General features: G+C 32.3%; 1 protein-coding gene across 6 annotated transcripts in view; it reads left to right on the top strand.

Annotated features, from left to right (window-relative positions):
- Positions 1-23,608, top strand: part of LOC129943304 (protein CREBRF homolog) — a 141,907-nt gene extending 118,299 nt beyond the window's left edge. For 3 of the 6 annotated variants that reach the window (XM_056052636.1, XM_056052635.1, XM_056052637.1), the window contains 6 exons: positions 13,814-15,181; positions 15,247-15,760; positions 15,828-16,045; positions 16,152-16,407; positions 22,192-22,311; positions 22,443-23,608. In XM_056052636.1, the coding sequence (XP_055908611.1) occupies positions 13,970-15,181; positions 15,247-15,760; positions 15,828-16,045; positions 16,152-16,407; positions 22,192-22,311; positions 22,443-22,567 (2,445 nt within the window). In that variant the 5' untranslated portion in view covers positions 13,814-13,969 and the 3' untranslated portion in view covers positions 22,568-23,608. The remainder of the gene's footprint in view (positions 1-13,813; positions 15,182-15,246; positions 15,761-15,827; positions 16,046-16,151; positions 16,408-22,191; positions 22,312-22,442) is intronic. The other 3 variants (XM_056052640.1, XM_056052638.1, XM_056052639.1) reach the window with 3 other exon arrangements.
- The last annotated feature ends 2,195 nt before the right edge of the window (positions 23,609-25,803 follow it).

Below are 25,803 nucleotides of genomic sequence, written 5' to 3'. Positions count from 1 at the left end.
ATGTGTGTTCCGAATATGAGTTTCTCTGAACGTGAACAGTTTGTAAAACATGGTTATTTTAGAAAATGACACAAAATTTTAAACGACTGCAAAATTTTCAATTTAAAAAAAAAAAAGAGAATTATTATCAATGTGAGGTAATTTTTTTCAGTGTTTTTGTTTATTTTCGTAGTATTAATTAATGAAAGCTAGAGCTACAAAAATTACCAAAAATAAGTCTTGTAGTCCGTAACTCTGCAAGTTCATAATGCAGTGCTGTCAAACGTTAATCCAATCAATGGATTTTATAGCTAAAATATTTATGGCTGAAAAACAAACACGCTTCAGCTTCGGCTTCGCCTGACGTTTACGACTTCAGCCATAGGAATTCAATGCATGCTATCACAATGGAGCTTCGACCTCACTTTTCATTTGACAATCGTTAGGAAATAACATAATGTTACGTAATATGGCTCCAAACAGAAGCTCTAGTTCAAATTTGCTAAACATTTGCTTTGTCTGACAGCTCAGAAACTGTAAAAAAAGTCAACAAACGAAATATATTTGCTTTTGTAGGGATAACCGTTGTTTATTCGAAAAGGTTAAAATGTAAGGTATGAAGTAAACATAAAATAATTATACAATTTTTTCATGAAAAAGTTTTATGTTTTTAGAACAGAAAATGAGTGTCGAAGAACTCCTAATAGATTGAAGAACTCCGTAGATTGAGCTTCAGGACCCACAAAAGTCTCTCAGTCTCCATGAGCTGAACAAACGCACGATAGGCTGTGTAAGCTACATCCGCGATAAATTAATTTTTTCGATTTCCAAATACTGCACGAAAAATCAAAACAAACGTTTGAGAAAAAATAACAGCTGCTAATGAGTGTCATTTTAGAAATGTCATTCAAAGCAGCCTCGAAGCAGGCTCATCGTAACGCAGACGAAGCCGAAGCGTGTTTGTGTTTTAGCCATTAGGGATCCATATGTAACATCCACTGGTCAATAAAAAAAACATAAAGCATTGCTTGAATTCGAAAAATTTCAACCAAGCATCAAGGAGTCCAAGAAACTAGATGAATACATAGAATGTATAACCAACATACATTTGCTTGGTTGTGAAAGTCGGATTTGTGTCAGAAGGAAAAAGAATGAAGAACAAAATCTTAAAAAGATATTATACACACATGTTGGCGGTAACATACAAATGTTGGGGATGTTTTTCGTATAATGGAGCAGGTCCTATCTTTTGGATCAAATTTATTATGACGTTAACGTAACTCCAAATATTAAATGTTTGCATTCCAGTAGGATAATGGTCCCAAACACACTCCTAAGGTCTTTACAAGTTGGATTGCCTGTTTTAAAATTCTCGGAGGAAAATAGCGGAAATGGTGAATATTCAAGACGGCACGGTCAAGGCCATACTCCACCGTTTTGTTTTTAAAAACCGTGTTTAAATTAGGAGCAGAAATGTTCCGAACAAAATATTTACTGCGTCAGAAGAAAGATACATTGTACGCAAAGTGAACCTAAGCCCCAAGTTATCGGCACCAAGACTGAGTGAGGTGGAAAACGAGCCCGGAAAGTCTTGCTCTCCCGAAACCATAAGAAGCATTTTGAGGAATAACGCGTTTGATGAAAGCGTTGCTCGAAAAAAGCCGAGATAGTCGTTTAAGGTTCGCAAAAGAACACAGTAGAAAGCATGCTAGCTTTTGGAGCAACTTATATTTGCGAACGAGTCAAAGTTTCACATTTTCGGATCCGATGGGCGATCTTATGTCTGGCAAATACAGAACTTCAAGACAAAAATCTCAAACCAACTGCGAAGCATAGAGGTGGTCATGTCATGGTTTGGGCCTGCATGTCAGCAGCCGGAGTTGGGAAGCTGGAGTTTATTGGGAGTACGATCCTCAAAAAAAATTTGCTCAAAAATGTAGAAAAATTGGGCATAAGACGGTCGTTTTCGTTTTATCAAGACAACAATTCAATTCAGGAATTGCAAATATGGCTGATTTAAAACTGTCCCCTCGTCATAAAACCTCTAGTACAGTCTCCGGATTTGACTGTTACAGAAAACCTCTGGTGCATTTTGGATATAAACATTCGAAAACGAAGACATTTTGTTTACGTTATAAACCTACTAAACATTTCTACAACCTTTCTTCGCTTAAAAATTATTCTCTAATAAACTTGTTAATATACGATGGGTCAAATAAGCTGTGAGCCACTGTATGTATTTGTTGTGATTTTGTAGTAGGTACCTAACAGAATTTCACTCTTATTATTTTGGCCACCACTGTGTATGTACGCATCTACATTTGTATCTATTAACATAAGTATGTATGTATCTACAAAATGTGACTTAGCAATCTGAATTTCACAACAACATTCTCCGTGTCATATGAAAACGATGACGTTTCTTAAATCAAAACAAAACAAATAACAATAGCAATAACAAAAGCTTCCTTTTACATACCAATCTACATACACATCTATCTGCTAATGAAATGGTTAAAACCTATCTAAATATGCATATGAATGAACAGTTGCTGTCAAAAAACATTGAAGATGAATTCGAATTATTATTAACGACTAATTGTTATTGTTCTGCGTAACGTTGAGCCTGCTTCGATTTAGCTTTGAATGACACTTCCAATATGACATTTCTAAAATGGCACTTCTGTCACTAGCAGCTGTTTTTTTTCTCAAAAAAAAAATATGAGTTTTGAAATCGAAAAAATTAAATTTATCGAAGAAGTAGTTTACACAGCCTATAATAACTAATGGCAATCCCTCAGAACAAATGTATTTTGTTTGTTGAGCTGTCAGACAAAGCAAATGTTCAGCAAATTTGAACTAGAGCTTCCGTTTGGAGTCACATTACATAACATTACGTTCTTTTCCTTACGATTGTCAAATGAAACGTGAAGTCGAAACTTCATTGTGATAGCATGCATTGAATTCCTATGGCTGAACTCGTAAACGTCAGGCAAAGCCGAAGCTGAAGCGTGTTTGTTTCAGCCATAAATGTTTTGTGTTTTGTAGGCATATTGACATGACAAGTCCTACAAACACCAAATAGTGTTCCAAATTAATTCCTTCACTTCATAAAGTTGATGGTCTTCTGTGTTGTGCTATTTTTTTGACCACAGCTGTAAGAACATACAAAATATAAACAATTGTATAAATGTATGAATAATCATTCCTTTCCCTTTACTTTCTACAAATTCTAATAAAAAAGGAAACAAACAAAATATTTACACACCAACGTACATTTTTATAGCTCCTATTTATAAAAGTATGTATAATGAACAATACCCTTAAAAACACATGTGAGTATACCTATACATAGGAACCTACATCTAAAACAAATTTAAATTTTTATTTGAAATTATTAAAATGCTAATAAACAAAACTTGCGCACGAAGTGCAAAACCCATTCACACGACACGATACACAAATCCGACGACGACGAATAGAATAGGAAAGAATATTAAACTTACAACAAATAAAAACAACAAAGAATAAAAATAGTATAAAAGATAATAACAAAATAAAATGGCATCAATAAAAATCAACAACAAAAAAAAAAACAAGAAATATATTCACAAAGAATAATGGCGAATAAATTTAAGCATCAAAACAAAATTTGAAATATAAACACCACTGACCTTGATCTAACAAACACACTGAAACAGAACAGCTGCCTACCCGCCTCCTCCTCTGCCACTTGCACACCTTCACATTATACAAAAAGCAAAATAACATCGAACCACCCTCTGTCCCTTTTCTTTCCCGTCAGCAGAAATGTTTTGTTGGAAACTAACACCAAAACGAAGAACTCTAAAAGTTAACTCAACTCACTGTCACTTATACCCTCTCACAATCAAAAAAGCTCTTTTTCTTGATTTACGGACTTTACACTTTGTCCGTGTATAATACCCTATCTTTGCTTCTCTCTGTTATTTTTCGTTGATTGTTTGTTTTTGTTTTCTTCTGCTGTTTGTTATTATTTTTATAAATTCATCAGGCTTACCAAAGTGGGATATTTATTGGGAAATTCGACTATTTTTTTTCAAAATTCCCATAAAGAGAGGTTTAGAAGACATAAGGAACTTAAAGTTAAGGCAAGTTTCTACTATCTGATTGTTCAGTTAAAAAAAAATCTCCACCACTATCAAGTCAATTCCACTTATGTCAAAATGACAGATAATCATAATTTTTCATTCAACTGAAAGGTGAACTTTGTTACTATGAGATTTATTTATTTTCTGCACAATATCATTTGATGATTTTGTAAAAGGGTTCTTTGACAAATTGTAAAAGGAATAAGTAATTGTAGCTAGCCTGAGAAGCGTTTTGTAGACAATTATGTTTTTGATAGCTTAAAGCTTATGACAGTTTAAAAGCTAACTAGTTGCCTTTGCCAAATTTTGTGCTCTTAGAACCTAGTTGATTGCAAATTAAGTTAATTATGTTGTCTGAATATGCCAAATGGTTGAAGTTGCAGTCGAAGCAGAAGCGCAAATTAGGTGTCAATTTAATTTTGATTGACTTCATGGTGCGCAGATTTTTGACATTTGTATAGTTTATATGAAGAGCTGAGGGATCAAGTTGAAAACTTGATGCTGTGCAGCTTTAATTCTTGTCGTCCTTTGCTTCAAAAATTAGCGTTTTCAATGACAGCTTCTGCTCGAAGCATTTTTTCAAACTTCAAGCTTCACCTATTGTATTTTTTTAAATTCATGTCTTTGCATTCACTTCAAGTCTTTGTATTTACTTGAAATCCTTGTCATCTCTTAAATTAAATATCACTACACACTTTTGAAATTTTGATTTTATTCTCTTGATGTCTCGATACCGAAAATTGGGGCGCTAGGTGTATGAGCCACTTTACAGTACTTTGGTAGTTAATGCAAAGACTTCGAGTCAATGCCAAGAATGTAGAAATCTCATATGATTGAAATCGATTGATTGCAGTCAAATGATTGGATACAAAATGATTGCAATCATTTTAAGGTCAAATGAATGGTGATTCCAAAGTTTGAAGTCCCAATCTTTAGGTAAAATCAATGAATGCAATCTTTTTGTCATTCAGCAATGCTACTAATAAAAGTTGTTTTTTTTAATAAACGTCGGGATCGACCCATAGAACCCGTCACAATTGACAGCTCGATTAATTAAATACGTTCTTATCTAAAGCGGCCCATCAGCAACGCATTTAACGGACTCAACACAAAAAGTATCTGACCTTTATGGCTGAAACACAAACACGCTTCAGCTTCGGCTTCACCTGACGTTTACGAGTTCAGCCATAGGAATTCAATGCATCTTATCACAATGAAGCTTCGACCTCAAGTTTCATTTGACAATCGTAAGGAAAAGAACGTAATGTTACGTAATGCGGATCCAAACGAAAGCTCTAGTTCAAATTACCGAGTATTTGCTTTGTCTGACAGCTCAACAGCTATAAAAGTCAACAAACAAAATACAATTGCTTTAAGAGGTATAACCATTGTTTATTCGAAAAGGTTAAAATGTAACGTATTGAAATATTCATAAAATAACTACAATTTTTTCATGAAATAGTTTTATAACTTTAGAACCGAAAATGAGTTTCGAAGAACTCCTCATAGATTGAAGAACTCCGTAGACTTTAACTTCTCTCTCCGGCGGTTCCGTTGAAATCACTTGTCAGTAATAGGCATGTTCAATAACATGGTGCATCGCTTTGCTCCGAACTCGTTCTGATGAGGTTTTTTTCACTCCAGAGTAGTTGTGACCAGTTTAAAGTGTTTTATCTATGAAATCAAAATCCACTTTTTCTTAAAGTTGTGTATCTAATCGAATAAAATATTTTAAATTTTTACGAATAAATAGTTTTCATCTGTCGAATTAATAGCAAACAAACCCAATACAAATATTTTTTGCATTATTTTGACAGTTTTATTCCGCCGCAGACAAAATATAAAGTAAATATTTTATCAGTTCAATAAAATGCTCTTAAATTCCGCATACGCACTGGGTTCCAAAAATTGAACAGATCTATTAATTTGAACAGAGTTGTCAAAATAATGCAACGAATCAATTGGTGAGTTATCCCAATCCGTTTCGTATGTCAATGTCGGCAGATTCATCGCCGCAACGCATATGACGGATTCTATCGACCGGCCTCTTTAGACCTGCATTAGACTTATTCATTAAGTTTGATTTGCGAACTAACAGACCCAGATGAATTGCAGAACATACATTATGTTCATAAACGTCATAAATAAATCAACGTCGGGCAGATTTTGCATCCATATTTATTTTTGACTACGGGAAGGAAAATAAAATCAAGAAAGGTAATCCAGTTGCCTTGAGATGGAAATTTCTGACTTTTGTCTGACCTTTTTTGAACATTCAGTAACTACTTCAAATTTTATTTAAGTACGCTTGCACACGGTCTGCAGAATTGGTGTCTTCATTAATGCAACAAAGAAGGAAGCCATGTAGCAGATTGTTGACGTTTATGAACAGACCATTTAATTTTTTTTTAAATGGACTCTTAAACTAATCTAAGACTTGGCAACTCTGGTTTTCACATTAAATCAACATGAATAAATAATATACTATACATTTTTTAGATACTTCGAGTATGTGCTTTGTACACAAAAAGTGTAATAAAATTATGGAATATTTCTTTGTTAAATCCCACGTTTGTGTTTAATGCTAAAATAAAACGAACATATAGAAGAAAAATGTTAATGAAAAAGTACAACAATATGCAAAACAATATAAGCTTTGAAAAGGTTGATAAAATTTACACATGTACCTGTGTCTAGATAACATTATAGAAATATAAACATACATTTTTGCAACTTGATTGTTATTTATTCAAATTATAAAAAGTTTAAATAGTTAATAATTTATTTACAAGAAATCGAAACAATTATTCTGCTAAAAATAACAAATAGGTGTGTTTATAAATTGTTTCATAAACAGTTTTGTGTCTATAGATCCATGTAGCTCAGTTTGAATAAGTCCCTACATAAACCTACACAGGCTTCTTAAAATTATTGTTATCTTATCATTTTATTTTCAATCAAATTATTCTTTATTTCCTTGTCTACCTTTAGGTTAGGTACCTTACCTACCCACTTTCAAATCGGTATCAGTAGATATCTGTGACGTCAATAAGAAATATTTCAGTTGCCGATTATTTTTGTCTATCTATTATAAAAGTATCTGTATCTGTATCTACATATTTTGTTTTCTTATTATAAAAGAGAGACGTGCTAAACTAATGATTAGTAGGATGATAGCAGACAGAACAACAATTCTCACTGCTTATTTCAATTCATACAAGTATTTTCATATAATTTAATCCAGGGGGTCAGTTGGTTGATATGAATGATATAAGGTGTTCAATTAAAGATATTTTTAATAAATTGGGTATGTTCACTTTTGGTATTTAATACCAAAGAAGAATCGTGGCATTTTCCATTAATAACATGAATCAATTTATTTTCTGATGTAATCTGTCAAAACATTTATTTATTTTGGAACATTTTTTGACAGATTCATTGATTTACTTTTTATTTGTGCCCTTCTGTCAATATTTTTGAAAAGTTTAACAAAATATTAATAACAACATTTTGAGAAAAATAAAAAAGTTTTAAGTCAATATCTTTCTTTGTTCTCACAATACTTGATTCGAAAACTGTTTCTTATAAGTTTGTTTGTTATTTTTATAGACATTCGTGTTTAAAATAAAAATGTTGTTAATTTTTTTTTACAAGAAGTTAACAACAATATTTTGCATATGGTATAATTCACGTGTTTCGTTAGAAAATCTATCCATAGTATAGTAGCATTTTACACGAATAACAAAAACGATATCCAAAGTATGAATACTAGCGATAAAAGTTAGAGTAGAATCTTACTATGGATGGGTTTATGACATTTATACGAGTCTGGAATGGATCGTATGTCATTTCGTTCTCAAATGTTGGTACGTTTGATATTGCATTTGTATCTCGATGGCTATGTTCGTTGAGTAGTTGTACATTTGGAATCATGTGTTTTCCATTAGGGAGAAAAATCAATCTGTAACTGTTAATATTATTTAGTTTTGTTAATGAAAATGGACTAACTGGGCTTATTTGCAAGAGAAAACAATAGGAAAAAAATGTATGTTTTGCTATATTTCCACCAAAGGTTTATCTCAGTTTAGATTAAATAAATCTTCATGGTAATTCCACCGTACAAGAAGATTTAAAAATGATTTAGTTTGACAGCACTTTCTAAAATGCAAATGGTGTTTCAATGTGTGAAGTGCAAGTGAGATAGTTTGATTCGTGATGAAGAACTGAATAGTTCAGCACCATATAAGAATATAAAGAAAAAACCAGACCATAATGCAATTTCTGTAAAACCAACTCCTCCACACAGATTTTTCTTCTCAAATTTTGACTCGACTCTGATCCCCGACCGGAATCGCGTTGAATCAATTCAATCAATCAATATTAATTCAATTCAACTCAATTCAGGTATATAAAGAATTGAGGCGATCTTCAAGCTCGCTTTAACGCCACATGTTAACGTAGTAGTCTACGAACAAACCCTCCACTTGAAGCAATTGTTAAATGAAATTTTTTTATAGAATCTCAATTTCCAGGTGTTTTCTTGCCATTTCTTCTTGAAAATTGTCCATTTTATTAGTTTTAGTTAACATTTGATTTTCACAAAACTTTCTTCTATTTGTTTTTTTTTTTATTATTATTCTGACAGATCTTCTTTCAGTTGTACCAATTTTTAAATACAAAAATCTGGCTACTGCGAATCGTTTTGTTGGCAGTAAATTGCTAACTTCATTTTATTAAAAAATGAGCATTTAAATATGTGTAAAAAGTGACAGTTCGTGAAAATAACCAAAGCAAAACAAATAGCTACACTTAAACGGACCTTTTAATTGAAATTCTAAACTGTTGACTGAACCATTTCATCCACTGCTCTTATAAGAGTGGACAGGTTCAGACAACATTAAGGACTTCATTTGTAGTCAACTGCATTCTCTGAACGTACGTTTTGAGCAAGGCAACTAGTTACTTTTTTAACTGTCATAATCTTCAAACTTGGAACTTTATTTCACTAACCTCTACCTTCAGTTCATTGTACAAAAACTATCAAAAACAATATTGTCTACAAAACACTCCTCAGGCAAGCTACAAATCAATTACAATTTGTATTTTGAATTGTAGAGAAATATTACTTAGGTATATCTCTTCCAATTTTACACAAAAGATTGAATGGAATTGTGCAGAAATAAATAATTCATGTAGTATTAAAGTTCAGCTTTCAGTTGAATTAAAAAACATTATCTAATTGCCATTGTGACAAAAGTTCGAAGTTTTGTCCAATTTTGTAGATTTTTATTTTTTATAAAAGACAATCAATTAGATTTTTTTTAAATTCACCAATTGTTGAAAAAAAAATTAAAATAACACGCAATAATAACAAATAAGTTTTTGCTAATTTTTAATTAGTTTTTATATTTTCTAAGAAGAAAACTTTCACTTTAATTTTTCTAAAAAAAAATTCCAGGTGTTAAAAACTAATTTCTGAGTCGTTGGGTGTTAATATTTGAAAAGCCAATTTTTAATTTCTTGGAAGTCTCTGACGGCTTTTGAGATATGGAAACAATATGTAATCCCAAAGTACGGATACACAGACATTTCTCTAAAAATCTTTTATTTATGTAGTTTTCTAGAGGTGAATTCAATTCATGATCCAGATCTGTCAAAACTCGACTTTTCCTTTTTTTTTAAATTCCATAGTGCTAATTAAATTAATTTAATTTTGATTTAAGAGCAAATCTTCAGATCTGGATTTTTTGGCAGATATACCATTCTTTGAACCAATACTAATTTTTAAAAAAATATTTGCTGGGAAATTGTCATCTTTGCATTCTACGTGTACTTCTTTAACACGTACATAAAGTTACACTTATACAATGATAAACAAATTTCAATCCTGTTCCATGGACCACGAAAATTCAATTTTTGAAGGAAATCTGAATTTAACGTCGAAAAATGTCAACATTTTTAAATTTGCAAATCAAATCGGTTACAATTACTTCTTAGGAGAAGTTAGAAATTGATTTGTTAAAAAAATAAAAATCATATCCAAGTTGATTTAATGTTTAAGGCACCATTTATAGCTATCATTGGTTTTCATCATTGAAGACAAACATTGAAAGTGTTTTGACAGGTCGTTTATAGCTATCATTAAAAATGTCTGTCATTGAAAAATTTTCCCTGATTGAAAGCCACCGAACAAATTTTAACTGACAGAAATCTGGTATAGGAATTGTGTGAAATTGGAACACAAATTAGTGGAACGATTCGTTTCATTTTTGAAAATAAAAGTATCAGCTGTTTAGGAAAATGAATCTCCGAAAAATAAATGTGCAACTAAACTTCTTTTTCTAAAAATACATTCTTTGTGTGATTTCCGATCGATCGGTACATAATTTTCATTTCTAATCAAAACACCGTCAAATGTCGATTCAAAAATTTTTCCGGATCGATTTCAATGATAGCTATAATTGGCGCCTAAGTTGCTATTCTTGCGTGAGATTAATCTCTTAATCCTTTGTTTTTTAAGTGCAAGCAGGGAAAATTATTGAAACTATTCATTAAAGATTTTATTTTACAATTATTTTAGATCTCAACTTTTAATTGTTGCCTGCGTGTTGTTTCTTATTTTTGCCAGCTATCTTAATTAAGCTATCCATAAGGTTTCTGACAATCCATCTATCCAAAAAACCTCTCCAACACGAAATTGAACGCAGCCAAACAACATTTGTGAATTTTTTCAAAACATACTTAGATAAAACCCGATTAGAGTTGAATGACCAAACCTTGAGCTATATCTACCTTGAATTGCATTTGTGTCTTTATTATGCGACTTTGATATTTTAAATCTGATTTGGATTCTTGATTCAAATCTAGAAACTTGTCAAACTAGTGACGTGAAAATTATATAATAATGGTTGCATTCACAAAAGCTAGTGGCTACGTAGTCAAAGGATTCTGATTGGCTAAATCTAACTACAAAATTAGTTGAATTAAAAAGTTCGGCTACAAAGTTAGTGCTCACTGGTTTTGACTTTCACAATCAGCTAGTTGAATTTTGACTACGTAGCCACTACCTTTGTGAATGCGCCCATTTATAATGCAAAGCTTTTTTGCAATTTTAATCCTCTGTCAATCTAATTGAGAAAATTGTCACAAATCTTAGAAATCTACAAGAAAAAAAACTCTTTATATAGGTTAAAAGTATTTAAAAAAAAAGGACAGGAAACCCTTCTACATAAAACTACAAATAAAATTGTACACTAAATAAATAAACCACAGAGATATAAAGTTCAGCTTTCAGTTGAAGAAAAAAACTTGAACAGCTGACATTTTGACATAAATAGACTTTACTTGATAGTAAGGAAACTTGTCTTAAATTCCGAAATTTTTAATTTCCGAATTTTCCTTTCAAAGGTTGACACGTCAAATTAAAGCTGTCGGCTTGTAAAATTTGGACTTTTGTCAAAGGAAGCAATGAGAATGGCTGCGTTCAATCTCACACAGATGGGGTATACGTATAACTTTTTGTTAGTGTTTTACGTGTAAAATAACAGCTGATCAAAAACTGCTGAGATGTCAAAATGGGTTGGATTCCCTTTATCCGAGAATTTCTGAGGTATGTAGGTATCTGACAGAACAGCTGATTCAACACATGGTTGAATTTCAAGAAGTTAAAGTTGTATTTGAGGATGTTCCGTACATAATAGACGATGAAGAAGCTATTTGTCTCAGAATTTTAGACACATAGATTACAGATTACGGTTATCTGTTTTTTATTAAATTGTTATGCACCTATCAATTTATCATCTTCCTACAAATTAGTTGAATTGTCTATTGAATGTTTTATCTCAAAACAATTTTGACTTCGAAGCTTAATGGCTGATACACAAACACGCATCAGCTTAGGCTTCAACTACGTTACATTGGGCCTGCTTCGAGGTTGCTTTGGGTGACAATTCCAATATGACATTTTTAAAATGGAACTTCTGTCATTAGCAGCTGTTATTTTTTCTCAAAATAAAAGCTGCTAATGACAGGTGACTTGAACGGACCTGCCGGAGAGAGAAGTTAATTTCTGAAACACAACGAGGTTGCTTTGGATGACACTTACAATATGACATTTCTAAAATGGCACTTCTGTCATTAGCTGCTGTTATTTTTTCTCAAAATAAAAGCTGCTAATAACAAGTGCTTTCAACGGACCTGCCGGAGAGAGAAGTTTGAAGAAGTTAATGGCTGAATCACAAACACGTTTCAGCTTCGGCTTGGGCTCCGTCTGCATTACGGTGGCCTTGCTTCGAGGTTGCTTTGAATGACATTTCTATTATTTCATAACTCCAAAGAGCAAATAATTTTTTGGTTGCCATTTTTTTACAGCTGTTAAGCTGTCAGACAAATCAAATGTTTAGATAATTGAACTAGAGCTTCCGTTTGGAGTCACATACGTTACATTACACGAAACATGAGGTCGAAGCTCCATTGTTATAGCATGCATTGAATTCCTATGGCTGAATTCGTAAACGTCAGGCGAAGCCGAAGCTGAAACGTGTTAGTGGTTCAGCCATTAATGTTTATCTGCTTTCTCAGCTGAAAGTTGTTTTATTTTTTGACAGCTGTCTTAATACAGCTACCTAATCCGTTCAAAAAGGTATATAAAAATCCACCTATCCAAGATACCCTATCCAACACGAAGTTGAACGCAGCCAATTAGAATTAGTTTTACTAGATCGAGATATGCATTTATCAGTCTTAAGACTATAGTCCCACGCAGTTGCTATCAAACCCGTTTAAAATAAACTTGTCTTAAATTCAAGTTTTAATTTCAGAATTTTCCTTTCAAAGGTTGACGTCAAATTAAAGCTGTCCGCTTATAAACTTTTGAATTTTGTCAATGAGACCGAAACAAGAATTATTTTTACTAGATCAAGATATTCATTTATCAGTTTTGAGGCTATAGTCAAACGCAGTTGCCATCAAACCCGTTTAAAATAAAAGGGACTCAGTTTTAATCATATAAACCTAAACAATTATTTATTTAAAAATTCGATTTTTGACAAAAAAAAAAACGATCTAGACATCCTCTAATTCGCCCTTCCTTCCGGATTTAAAAAGTTTTCTTTTAAAAATTCAAAAAATCACTAGTATCGCAAATTCTAAAAAAAAGTGTACTGCATTTGATCAACTTCAAACCACAAATACACCCTTAACCCCAACCTCTTGATACGCCACTGAGTAAGAAGCTATTGAAAAATACATATTTTGAAAACGTAATATAAGGTACATGTGCAAAATAGGGCACACATTCAGCAGACGCTGCACCACATTTTTGTTGTTTATATTTCATATTTTCTTCTATGTAACTTAAAGGTGATGACCGAGGGTATTTGTTTCGTAGTCTTGCATAAATTATTATTATTATTGTTTGTTTACTTCCATTTTCAATTTTACAAAAAGTGTGTCAACAATGAAAATCAATATTATTTTAATTCCATGTTTATTTTTTACACGAATGAACTTTAATTGAAAAGAAAAGAAATTTCATTTAAACTCATTGACTTTTCGTTAACTGCTAAGACAATCTGAATTTAGCGGTATGTTTTGGAGGTATTGTAAAAAAAACTTTCCCATATGAAACTTCAAGTAGTTGAACTTCTTTTTGCTTACATTTGACCTTCTTAAATAACACATTTTTTTTTTTTTTTTAATTTCAGATAGGTAAGCGTGCTTACTGATCTTCATCGGATTTTGTTTGTTTGTTTGAAAAATAAACAGTCTTCACATATTTTTGAAAATCAAAGTTATCTTGTTGAAGGGCGGCGAGGCAAAGTTATAATAAATCCTCTAACCTTCACCAATGAATAATTAATATGACTGAGAGTCAATTATTTTCGATGTCGGCTGATTTCTTTGATACCTCATCGAACAGCAGCAACACGCTGAAGTTCGATTTGTATTCACTGGGTAGTGGCTTCAGTTCAAGCAGTAATAGTCTTCTCTATAGTGGAGGTGGTGGTGGCAGCAATAGTCATCTAACCTTTAGCCAACCGACAATATCAATTGCTCAGAGCAATAGTAATAATTCCTATAACAACGGTACAAACAATTCATCGAGTGCAACAGCAACTATCACCAGCAGTAACAGCACGTCTCTAGATAGTGTTCGTGAAAATTTAATGCTAACTAACGCCATATCCATACCGCGAAGCAGCAGCAGTATACACCACAATCAATTGAACCACCATCCTCTGCACCATCATCATATGCATCAACCTAGAATAATGACCGACCTATCGGACATATGTTTGGATTCACTAGAAGCAACGTCTCTGTCACCAACTCTCCTACAGGACGTTAGCTTGAGTGCGTCGGCTATTAATTCGCATAATACAAACTCAAATGGAAATATGTTGTTCCCCAATGAGCTATCACCGCTAAGTAATAGTAGCAATGGAGGCGCTGCTGGCAGCGCCAATAGCAATTCTGGAAATGGAACTAATTCGCTTGGCTTTGATCCCCACCAGCCAACACCAAACTCGAATACAATGTGGAGTGATATAGGCAATGCCATTGTTGCAACCAAAAACGAACCATTTCAAACCGAAGACGACTACATATTTCCTATTGATAAAGCAGAGATGCAAAATGCTAGTTTTCCAAATTTCTACGACGAAAACATATTGGAAGACCTTAATATTGAGGATTTAATACCAACGAATGAAGGAAGCTATATACTCTCGCCAAATGTCACAGGTTTCCATCAGTTACAAACCTCAACTCAGTTGCACAGTCCGCAACCATCGCCAGCAGGACCACCACAACAGTTGTTGGAGCAACAACACCAACAACATCAACAACAACAACAACAGCAGCAACAAAATCAACAGCAACAACAAGTTCATCATAATCAACGGATACAACAACATCAAAACTCTATGGGGGTTCATCTCCACCACAATAGCTTTGACGAACGTCGTCACAGCTCTGCAAGGCACCATGGTTCCTCTAGTCCATACGAAATCTATCATAGCACTCCAAATAAACAAATCAATTCAAATACAGCATTCTCGCCAGGAAGTCAGGTAATTTAACGCGCTTCTCTTCCCATTAAAAACTATTGACTAATGATTAAAATTTTATCTTGCAGGCGAGTCCAAACTCACCACTCCTATTAAACTCAGTCACACCCCCACCACCACATGCCAATCGTTCTCAATATCAACAAAACATGGTTAAGTCTCGTAATGTTCAACTGCTCAAAAAGGAATTCTCCATGTCGCCAGATCGCAATAACAGCAGTAGTCTTCTGGGTCAATCAGTTCCTGCGCCCTCACCATCACACATTCTCTTATCGGGTACAGCATTAAGTCCCGGCAGCAGTGGTTTTGGTTCTGGTCGAAGAACTTTAACAAGTGATACCTCATCACGTTTGTCATCTTCGGCTCCGACACACGTGTCGCATTTAGCCATGGAGCAAATTTGGGGTAGACGTGAGCCGCGGCAGCATTTATTATCAACTGGTTCGCTGGTCGAAGCAGATTCATATTCTTCTCTTAGTACAGGAAGTGTTTTAAGTCCAGAGGGTAATGATTTCTCTCAGGATGACGAAGGATATACTGATGATGATAGCGATGATCATTATGAAGATTGTTCAAGCGATGGTAAGAAGAAGAATGACTGTTTTTTTTTTGATTTAAATAAATTGTCATAATTTTTTTGCTCCGGTAGGCTCCGATAACGAAGATGACCGTACCTCAACACCGAATCAATTATCTAGTAGCAAAGGTAAAGAACGTTATTTTTGGCAGTATAATGTTCAAGCTAAAGGTCCAAAAGGCAAACGTTTGGTATTTCAATCAAAACTTGAAGATCCTCATGTGTTGAATGAGGTAACAGATCCGGTATTCAGCCCCAACTGTTCAGTTCGGGGCATCAAGGTATTTAAAGTAAATACAACCTGAAAATCTGGCAACAATTGAAAATTATCTCTTGAAGCTGAAATAAATATGTGTGTGATTTTGACTAATGTTTCTTATTTTCCTCCCTACATAGCATAGCGGCAAAGCTCGGAAAGGTGATGGCAACGATTTGACACCAAATCCAAGAAAGTTGCACAGTATCGGAAGAGAATTGGATAAACTGAGTAGAACTATTAATGATATGACACCTGTCAGTGAATTACCATTCAATGTGAGACCTAAATCGAGAAAAGAGAAAAATAAGCTAGCGTCCAGGGCATGTCGTCTTAAGAAAAAAGCCCAACATGAAGCTAACAAAATTAAACTACATGGACTTGAAATTGAGCATAGTAAGTAAATGTTTTACATAATACATACACGTTCTTAAAAGCATCTCTAGTAATTACAATATATTTCATTAAAATAAAAACTCGTATAAGCATAAAACATGAGACTTTTTGACAGCTTAGTGCGTTTGTTTTGGTCTTAATGCCCGTAGTTTAGTCTTTAAATCAACAGTCCGTTGAGAACTAGGGCCTAGTGGCTTACAGCTCTCAATCATTCCTGTGTGCGAGTAATGTTGTCTGGAACGGAGAGGACCTACAATTTATATGCCGAATCCGAACGGCTAATTTGAGAAAGCACTTTTTCATGACAAGAGAACTTGTCAATTCCTCGCAAAAGGCAGTACCCGTGCAAATACTTTAGATGTCATAGGCAGGGACCGAACCCAACACCTCTGGCATGACCATTATGCCACGGGTTTATGTTAATATAAAAAAAATTAGAAACAAGAAATAATAATGAAAAATGAAAAGAAACCAGTTAAATTAAAGTGCCAAGTAGTCTTAATAATGGCGATAAAGGAAACGTCATAGTCGGATCCACAATTAACATAAAGACGAGTTTTCAAAACCCGCTTAAAAATGTTTTGTAAAGGAGGCTGACAAAATTTAATTTGAGTCAACAAAACTTAAAAATTGTAGAGAGAGAAATTAAATAAAAACAAATTAGAGTAAACAAATAAGTTGGGAAGAAACTTTCGGGTGACACTCCCAAATTAAACGTTGTAAAATCTCTTCTCACTTCAATTTTCGAGAGATTCAAATAGTCCAATCAATGAACGAAAAAAAATTGGGTTGGGATGTCCAAAAAAGTCCCCAAAAATGCGACGTGTGCTCTAACGGCAGTTGAAAGAAACATGGGGTTTGTTTCAGTTATTCACGTTTATTCGGCCCAAAGAATGTATTTAGTCCATCTAACGTTCTGACATTAAAGTCCACATTATCAAACAGAAACTAGGTTTAGTCCATCTAACGTTCTGACATTAAAGTCCACATTATCAAACAAAAACTAGTTTTGGTCGCGTGGGCAAATAGCTGGTATCTCCAACAACTGAACTTCATAGTATGAAGAACAAAAACATAAGCTTGATATAAGTTTTACCAACTTCTAGAACCAAGCTTTCTGTACATAAATTAGGCAAGGCTTCTTAGTATTGGAGTGCCCTATTGCGATGCATTTCCTTTTTCTATTTTCAATGTACATTTTCTTTAGTATAAAAGTTTCCAGAAACCTTTTTAGGGTTTTAGGTCACGTCATCACGTTTTCCTTAAATGCCTATAAAGTTATTTTACAAACTAAAACAATTACAAACAAATTAATATTATATTTCTTTAGGAAATTTAATAAACTGTAATTTTGTAGTTTTTGATACGACAAATAGTTTTCAAGATAAACTTGAAAAAACCGTATGTTTCCCTTCACTGCCGCTAGAGTTATTTTATAAACTATAACAGATACCAACAAGATTATGGAAGCTTTTTTTTATAAAATTCTAAATAAAACTTTAATTTTGTAAAACTAAATTTTTTGATACGACAAATAGTTTTCAAGATAAACGTGAATAACTGAAACAAACACCATGTTTCTCTTAACTACCGCTAGAGCTCACGTCGGATTCTTGGGGACTTTTTTTTGGGTCATCACCAGTGTGCCAAGTTTCAAAACTGTTGGATTTTTTTGAGGTGAAAACTTTTTTTAAGTGGACTTAGCTTTTATATTAAATTAATAGATATGAAAAGTTCATTATGTTTTTGAATTAGCCATTAGTTTAACGAAAGTGTGACTTTGCTGTTTTTGAGACATTTATATTCTTGAAATTCCTGAGAGATTCTAAAAGTTTTTGTATTTAATAGATAATTAATTTTGAAAGAAAGAACCTCTTTAAGAAAACCTTAAACTATTTATGTCCGTCAAAAAAGACGAGTTTCAGAAATTTAAAAGCAACTTAATATCAAATTGACGATCTCTTATTCAAGGTTTCTTCTTAAGAATCTGAATATTTGCTAAATGAAAGCATTACTAAAGTTTTCCAAATTCTAAATTGTGTAAAAACAAAAATGTTAGTTGTTTTTAACAGCAAACTGTTTCTTGGAGAATATAGTTAAGTAACTAACAAATCTTTACTTTTACAACTAAATTGTATTGTATTGACCCTCGTGCTGAACGATTGGAATGAAATTGGATTTTCGATTCCTAGTTTGTTCTTGGTTTAGTCCTCAGTTAAAAGTAGCACTTTTAGTAACAAAGTTTAAAGCAGTAAACTAAAGCAGGGGGAGGGCCAGAAATTGAATTCCTGCTAAACTGTTGACATCCGCGATTTTGTTGATGACGAGTTTCTTATGCCCAACTATTGTAATCTTTTTTAATTCAAAGATTTGTATTACAAAAAATGTTTAAGAAGCAGAAGCTTTAACCAAACCATTATATGAAATATCGCGAGGTGATTTCTTGAAATGTATAAAAGTTAAAAAAGGTTTCACTCGTAAAAATTCAATTTTAACTGGCAAAAGTTTAAATTAAACAAAATGCTAACTAAAGCGATTAAATTAGCGAATTCTATTTTGTATGTTATCAACTAATTTGTAGAGCAAATGTCTTAAGTTCTTATGCCAATGTATAGTATTTGAATTATACAATAAAATCTAAATTCGATTTTTAGCCAAAATCAATCAAGAGATAGTTCATATCGCCGATCGCGTCAGAAGTGAAGTATTTTTTTGGGGTGGAATTCAATAGACTACAATCATATAGAAGTTGATACAGTAATAATGACTTCCGCGTTTTTTTTAAGTCTGGCTTAACTTCGACACCTGAAAGTGAAAATATGGTTTTTAAATGTTAAATCCTCTGTTTTGACATAGGTTCAAAAAAATTACCTCTTCAAATTAATAGCTAACATACTAAATAGCATACGCGACTTACCAACTGGTTTCCTTTCATTTAGTTTTGTTACAAAATGAAAATAAAACTCAAAAAAATACAATGAATTCGGTTACGAAGAAAATTAAGAGATGAATGGGACCTTCTATCTATTCTAACCCATATGCAAGCATTTTTGTATATACAAAACATTAGTAATCTCTCTCAATTGTTGTTAAATAGTATAATTGTAGTTTCAGAATTGCAAAAAAAGGACTTTATAAAATTATTAACAATAAATTTGCAGTGGTTGTCATTCTACATACATACATAACTTATATACATACCTTCAATATTAAAATTTGCTGTAACTATTGAAACTTTGGGGCGGAGGAACATTAATAATAATAATTATCACAAAATACATTTTTGACAAATTTTCAAAATTTCCCATAGAGAAAAAACAAATTTAATAACATTCTCAAGTTATTAAAAAAGTATTTTCTTTCGTTGAGTTCATTTCGACATTTCAGTCATAGTATAAAAGTATTTTAAATATACTCAACGAACTTACGTATACTGAAAACGAATCAACGAGACGATAGTTTTGACGATTATCGTTTCGCAAATTTCTGCCCGCTTTCTTAATTCCTTCAATTAAGGATTCCTAGTCTTTATATTGTCTTCTCGACTCATACTCCTGACGCGATAAAAGTCCACAAACATTTTCATCGGTGTTAAGATGAAGTAAGTATGGAGGCCATACTAACACTTCTACATTTTGACACTCGATTTATTGTTTTACCGACCCCTCTATATTGATAGCAGAATTATTATGCTGAAATGACCATTGTATTGGAGGGAGTCATTTTGCAACACACCTTTGTACATATTGGCATTGGCATTCATTCGTGATGTAAGAAATTGTAGATCAAATGTTCCATAATAGGAAATAGCTCCTCACATTTTGACACTGACTTCACAGCTATGCAGACGGCGTAAATAATGTTCTTCTTTGGGAAGGTCATGAAATTAATAGTTGTGGCCATCTGAACCTTCTAAGTTGAATTTTGTTCATCTGAAAAGATGACTCTCTTCCAAACCGACTTCTCCGACATGTATTGTTTGCTAAATTTGAGACGATTTTCTTTTCACTTTTCTGGGTTTTTTCTTTTTAAATGTTTTATACTCTTGATAACTCGTTTCATCGTCGCTACACTACATTTAACACCAGTTTCAAGTCTAATTTTGTACCCAATATGTTACGAATTTGAAGCAGCTCTGAGGATTGCACGTCTATCGGTCATTGATGTGGCGCTATAAGTTAATTCTCTCTTATTTGTCCCGTAGTTTCAGATGTTCCGCAAATAATTTCCCACTTAATATTGTCTTCTTTCAATTTCGTTTACAATTTGTATTTATTTATTTGGCTGAACCCTAATAATTCATGAAAGATTGCCATTCTTCCGTTTCTTTCGAAGGTGTTTGAAAGAACTATTCTGGGGCAGATCCAACAATATCTTCCAATTAACAATCTTTCAATCAAGTACCTGTCAGTATGGTTTCGACCTAAGCGCAGCTGCAAATCCGTTTTACTTTTTATACCTGATGAAATAAAAATGGCAATGGACTGTTAGATTATTCAAAGGCTTTTAATACTGTTAACCACTCAATTCTTTGTAGAAAACTGCGAATTAACTTTAGGTTTTCTCTGTCCTGTAAGCTTGTTCTTTAGTATCTCAGCGGAACGCAACAAGCGTAATGGCCAATGGATACTCGTCCACATTTCTCAATGTTTTGAGTGGAGTGCCACAAGGATCTATTCTTTGACCAATCCTCTTCTCACTTTACATAAATGAGTTACCACTAGTTGCTAAACATTGTTTAATTCATCTTTATGCTGATGATGTGCAGCTCCTGATAAGTCGACCTTTTGGGGCTAAAAAATTATGCCGTAGCTTTAATGAACGAGGATCTGCTCCGCATTTCACAGTGGTCAAAAAAGAACGATCTCCACCCTAACCCTGTCAAATCAACATCCCTCCACATCCATCGTAAAAACTTTGGTCGATGAGGCTTAAGCCTGTTGAAATTTGACGACGAAACCATTGAATATTTTAGCACTGCTAGAAACCTAGGAGTAGTATTCAATCGCACTCTAACTTCGGATGACCACCTTAATAGTGCTATTGGTAAAATCTATGGAAGTCTCCGCATTCTTTCATCCCGATCAAAACTAAACTGCTACTTGCTAAGGCCCTTATACTACCAATTGTGCTGTTTGGGTGTGAAATCTTTTGTAAACTAGACTGTGTGACCAGCCTCAAATTGAATGTTGCGTATAACAATATTGGCCGCTATATTAATAATCTACGTCGTCGATTTCTGGTTGTAGCCTAGACAGCTTAATAAATTTTCGCTCTCTGATTTACCTGCATTCTATACGGTAAGCTGAAAGTCCGTCATTCTACAAAGTCATTTGCTTTAATACTACCCCCAATACAATTTTCTAAATACTGACCGTCAATTTTCTATTCATATTGTACGCCTTTGGAACTCTCGGCCCATCAATATGAGAAGAATAAGAAGATTTAAGTTTTTTCTTTTCAACTATTTGGCAAATAATTGATGTTAAATTTCCTTTTCTTTATAAAAATATGTAAATAGAAGTCTATAATTTTTATTCGAATCCTGAAATTAATGTAAAGGCTTGCAACACTTTATAAGACTCATTTCCTAACTTGTAAGCGATTTTTGAAATAAATAAAATATAAATACAAATGAAAGATTAGTATATTCGTATCTTTTATAATCTTATAACCTTACTATAACGAAACTATTATAACTTTATCTCATTAGAGTTTATGATATTAATTGAAAGTGTCTCTTTTAAACTAAATGTTCCATCTTTTTGTTTTTTGTTTTTACAGAGAGGCTTTTAAGTGGTATTAATGATATCAAACAAGCACTTTGCATAAAATATCAAAATCAAGGTGAACCAACTGATGAATTAGATGAACAAATTGAACAAATCTATAAAGCTGCCATAAGTAAGTGATATTTTAATTTTATTAAATAATATACAAAAATAAGTAATTTTTAAGTTTAATATAAAATGTGTTTTATTTAATATTAAATTCACTTCAATTCTAATTGAAATTTGTTTTCTTTGCACGCGCTGATTGCAATGTCCTTCCAGCTGGTCTAAGGATTGCAGGTGGCACAACAGACTTTGTCAACAACGTATTGGACAATGTTAAGAAAGGTATTTCTAATGGTGGTCTAGAGGATTTACGCAACTCCTAGAAATGATTGAAATCGATCGGAGAAAATGCTGAAAACAGTAGTAATGAAGACAGAGTTCTGATAAAGATTATTGAAGTCAAAAAACAGAGAGGCAAGCGGAATATAAAATTACAAACAACAAAATAACATCTAAAAGCTGTTTAAACAAAACAAATACTTGCATATTATGTAATTCAATAAGTGTTTCAGTTTCCTCAGTGCTGTGTAAATCGAGATTTTTTTTTTTAAATAAATAACAATGGTGAATTTTATTAAAGATACATATATTTTATATAAAAACTTACATTACATGCAAAACTACATTATTATGTATATATATACGAGTGTATAATATATTTATGAAGATTTTCTTATTTTTTGGCTTTAATAGTTTTTAGATTTTATTTTTTTGAAATAATTTATGAGTTGGGAAAGTAAGAAAAACTATAAATAAGAAATATAAATATTATAAAACTATTTTATCAAAGAATATAATAAACACAAGTTCGTATTTAAAAATATAAATTTAAACAAATAATAAAAATCACGCAAACATTTTACAAACATTTTTAATAAGCTACCAGTTTTACCTGCTAATTTTTAAGGTATTAATTCATTAAGGCTTTTATGTTTATTTATTAGTTTTGTAGTCTGTTTTTTTGTTAAGGCTATAATAATGTTAAAGTGGATTTTATCTTATAATTTTATTTGTTTTCTATTTTAATATCAATATAATATATAATTGAAATATTACTTTAAAATTTGTTTTATGTTTTTTTTTTAATTTTTTGTAAGCAATATTGTGTTTTATTGTGTTGGCGAGTTTTTAAACAACTCTTGTGTTATTTTTTCAATTTTTCAACATTTCGTAGAAAAAATAATGCTATGTTTAAAAAACAAAAAAATGTAAAATGTATTCTCACTGATGAACTTGTTTTTATCCTACTTGGCTTTTCAAGGCTTTTTGTTTTTCTACAAGTTATCATAATCATTCACATTAAAAATAAAATTTCAAAAAATCGTGTATATCTTGAACAAAGAAAAAACAAAATATTAACTTGATTTAATATTTTTTCATTTTAATTTTATAATATTTTTTTTTTTAAATTAAACACCGAAAAATTTATCAACAAACCTTTAATTTTTATATATAAATAATTATAAAAGGTTATCTCAATTTAGGGAGCAAAACAATAGTATTTTACGCTAGTTTCATAGTAAAAAAATGTAAAAACAAGAAAAAAAAAATAAAAACTTAAATTAAGTAAGTTAGTAATACTTTGTTGTGAATCCTTTAGTGTTATAACCGCAGGAAATCGGCGTTGCATGGAGTCGTCAAGTAGTTGGCATCGTTTTAAAGGTATTTCCTTCAATGATTTTCAACCACGACTCATCGTAGCTCATTGATATTTTCGGTTTGGCTTTCTAAAGCTTTCTTTTCTTTTTCTATCTATTTAAAGATTATCTGTTAGATTAAAGGTGAGAGACTGATCAGGCCGCTCCATAAGGTCATTGTTCTAGTCTTGAAACTATGGCTCTGGCAACCAATTCGAATTTGAACTACATTAGGTGATAATCAAATTGATACCTAAAAAGCTGTCACAAAAAAATGTTATAGAAGTTTTCAAACAAATATGTTTATTCCGAATGGAGCTACCAGACGCTTACACAAACGACTGAAAAATGTTCATAGTTTGTTTCTTATAAAAAACACATTCCTGTGACCGACAAAGCTTACTAAATTCGAAAAAATCAAGAAAAGTAAAAATTTTATCCAAAATCAGCCAATTTAACACTTTTATTTAGATCAATTTTAGAATCAATTTAAAATTTCACCAAGTCAATAACGAATTTTGACAATTTAAATCTGAAACAGTTCAATTTAATTGAATTGAGTTGAATCATCATCTTACACAGATGGAATGAAAAAGATAATCAACTATCATCTTAGCCGATTCCACCCCTGGTTTTCTATTTGTGTGTTTTGAGCCCCTTTTTATTGGAATACCTACATATGTCTATTTAAGTTGCATTGGCTTCTCACCGCTTACGTATCCATTATATTTTAGAGCCAGGGCTTTGAGCCAACTCCATAGTAAGAAAAACAGCTTCATATTATAAGACTACATCCGACATATTTTAAGGCCTTAGTTGTGTAAAGAGAGTTAAGCTCTTTCTTTGAGAGGCATCAAACTAATTAACGAGAGCCTTTTCCTCTAAATAAAATGGTTATAAAATGAAAATAAAAAAATGTTAAAATTATTTAAACACAACAAATTTTACTTCAAATTGAATACTTGCAAAAATCACTACTATTTCACTGCTCGCAGCTAATGCATATTTCCAATATTGCCATTTTGGCCTCCTAAGTTGAATTTGTGTTCATCTGAAAAGTGACACGCTTCTACTCTGAATTCCACGACATGTATTGTTTTCTTTTCACTTTTCGTTCACTTCTCTGGATTTTTTCTTTTTAAATGTTGAAAGAACAATATAAGAAAAACTTTGTGAAGGAGTTAATTACTTTTTTCACTGAAGGCTTATTGTTACTTTGATTCCCTGAAGTTTGGAATGATTTCAATCTAACTACATATGCAGCTAGGTTCTAGAAATCTATGTTTGTAGAACCCGTACATTTTTGTTTTAAAACCTTGCAACCCCCCCCCCCCCCCCCCCCAATCATTCAATTCAAAACAATAGGAAATTTCTCCAATTTCAAAATCACGATCAATCACTTTAGGATAAAGTGGACAACACTATTCAAGCATTTTCTAATTTCATTTCGAGTAAGAGTGAAATTCCGAACCTTACTGATAATCGTCAAAAATATCACCAACACAAAAAGTCACAGTTCGAATGAGAGTGAAATTGAGAACCTAGCTCATAGTCCTCAAAAATATCACCAACACAAAAAGTCTCACAAATGTTTCAAATATAGAAATACGCGTTTTCTAATAATCTTAAAACTCCATTAAGCAATAATTATACCTAGGTACATCTGACTCTTTCTCTTTATTTGAATTTTTTTTAAATCAAAGAACCACATTCAAAAACAAACATTGTAACTTTCAACGGCAATGTATTCCAAGGACATAAGAAAATTGCCATAAGTTCATTTAGACTGGCCTCAAGATAACAACAAATTTTTATAAAATAACAAAAAATAGGATACGATGATCTTTCACTTAGGAAAATAAATATCGAATTATATCTCCAAACTATTCATATTATTTCCATTTTTTGTTTTTAAATACTTA

This window comes from Eupeodes corollae, chromosome 1, assembly GCF_945859685.1.
Source record: "Eupeodes corollae chromosome 1, idEupCoro1.1, whole genome shotgun sequence".
Classification (NCBI taxonomy): Eukaryota; Metazoa; Arthropoda; class Insecta; order Diptera; family Syrphidae; genus Eupeodes; species Eupeodes corollae.
This window is presented reverse-complemented; position numbering and strand designations above follow the sequence as displayed.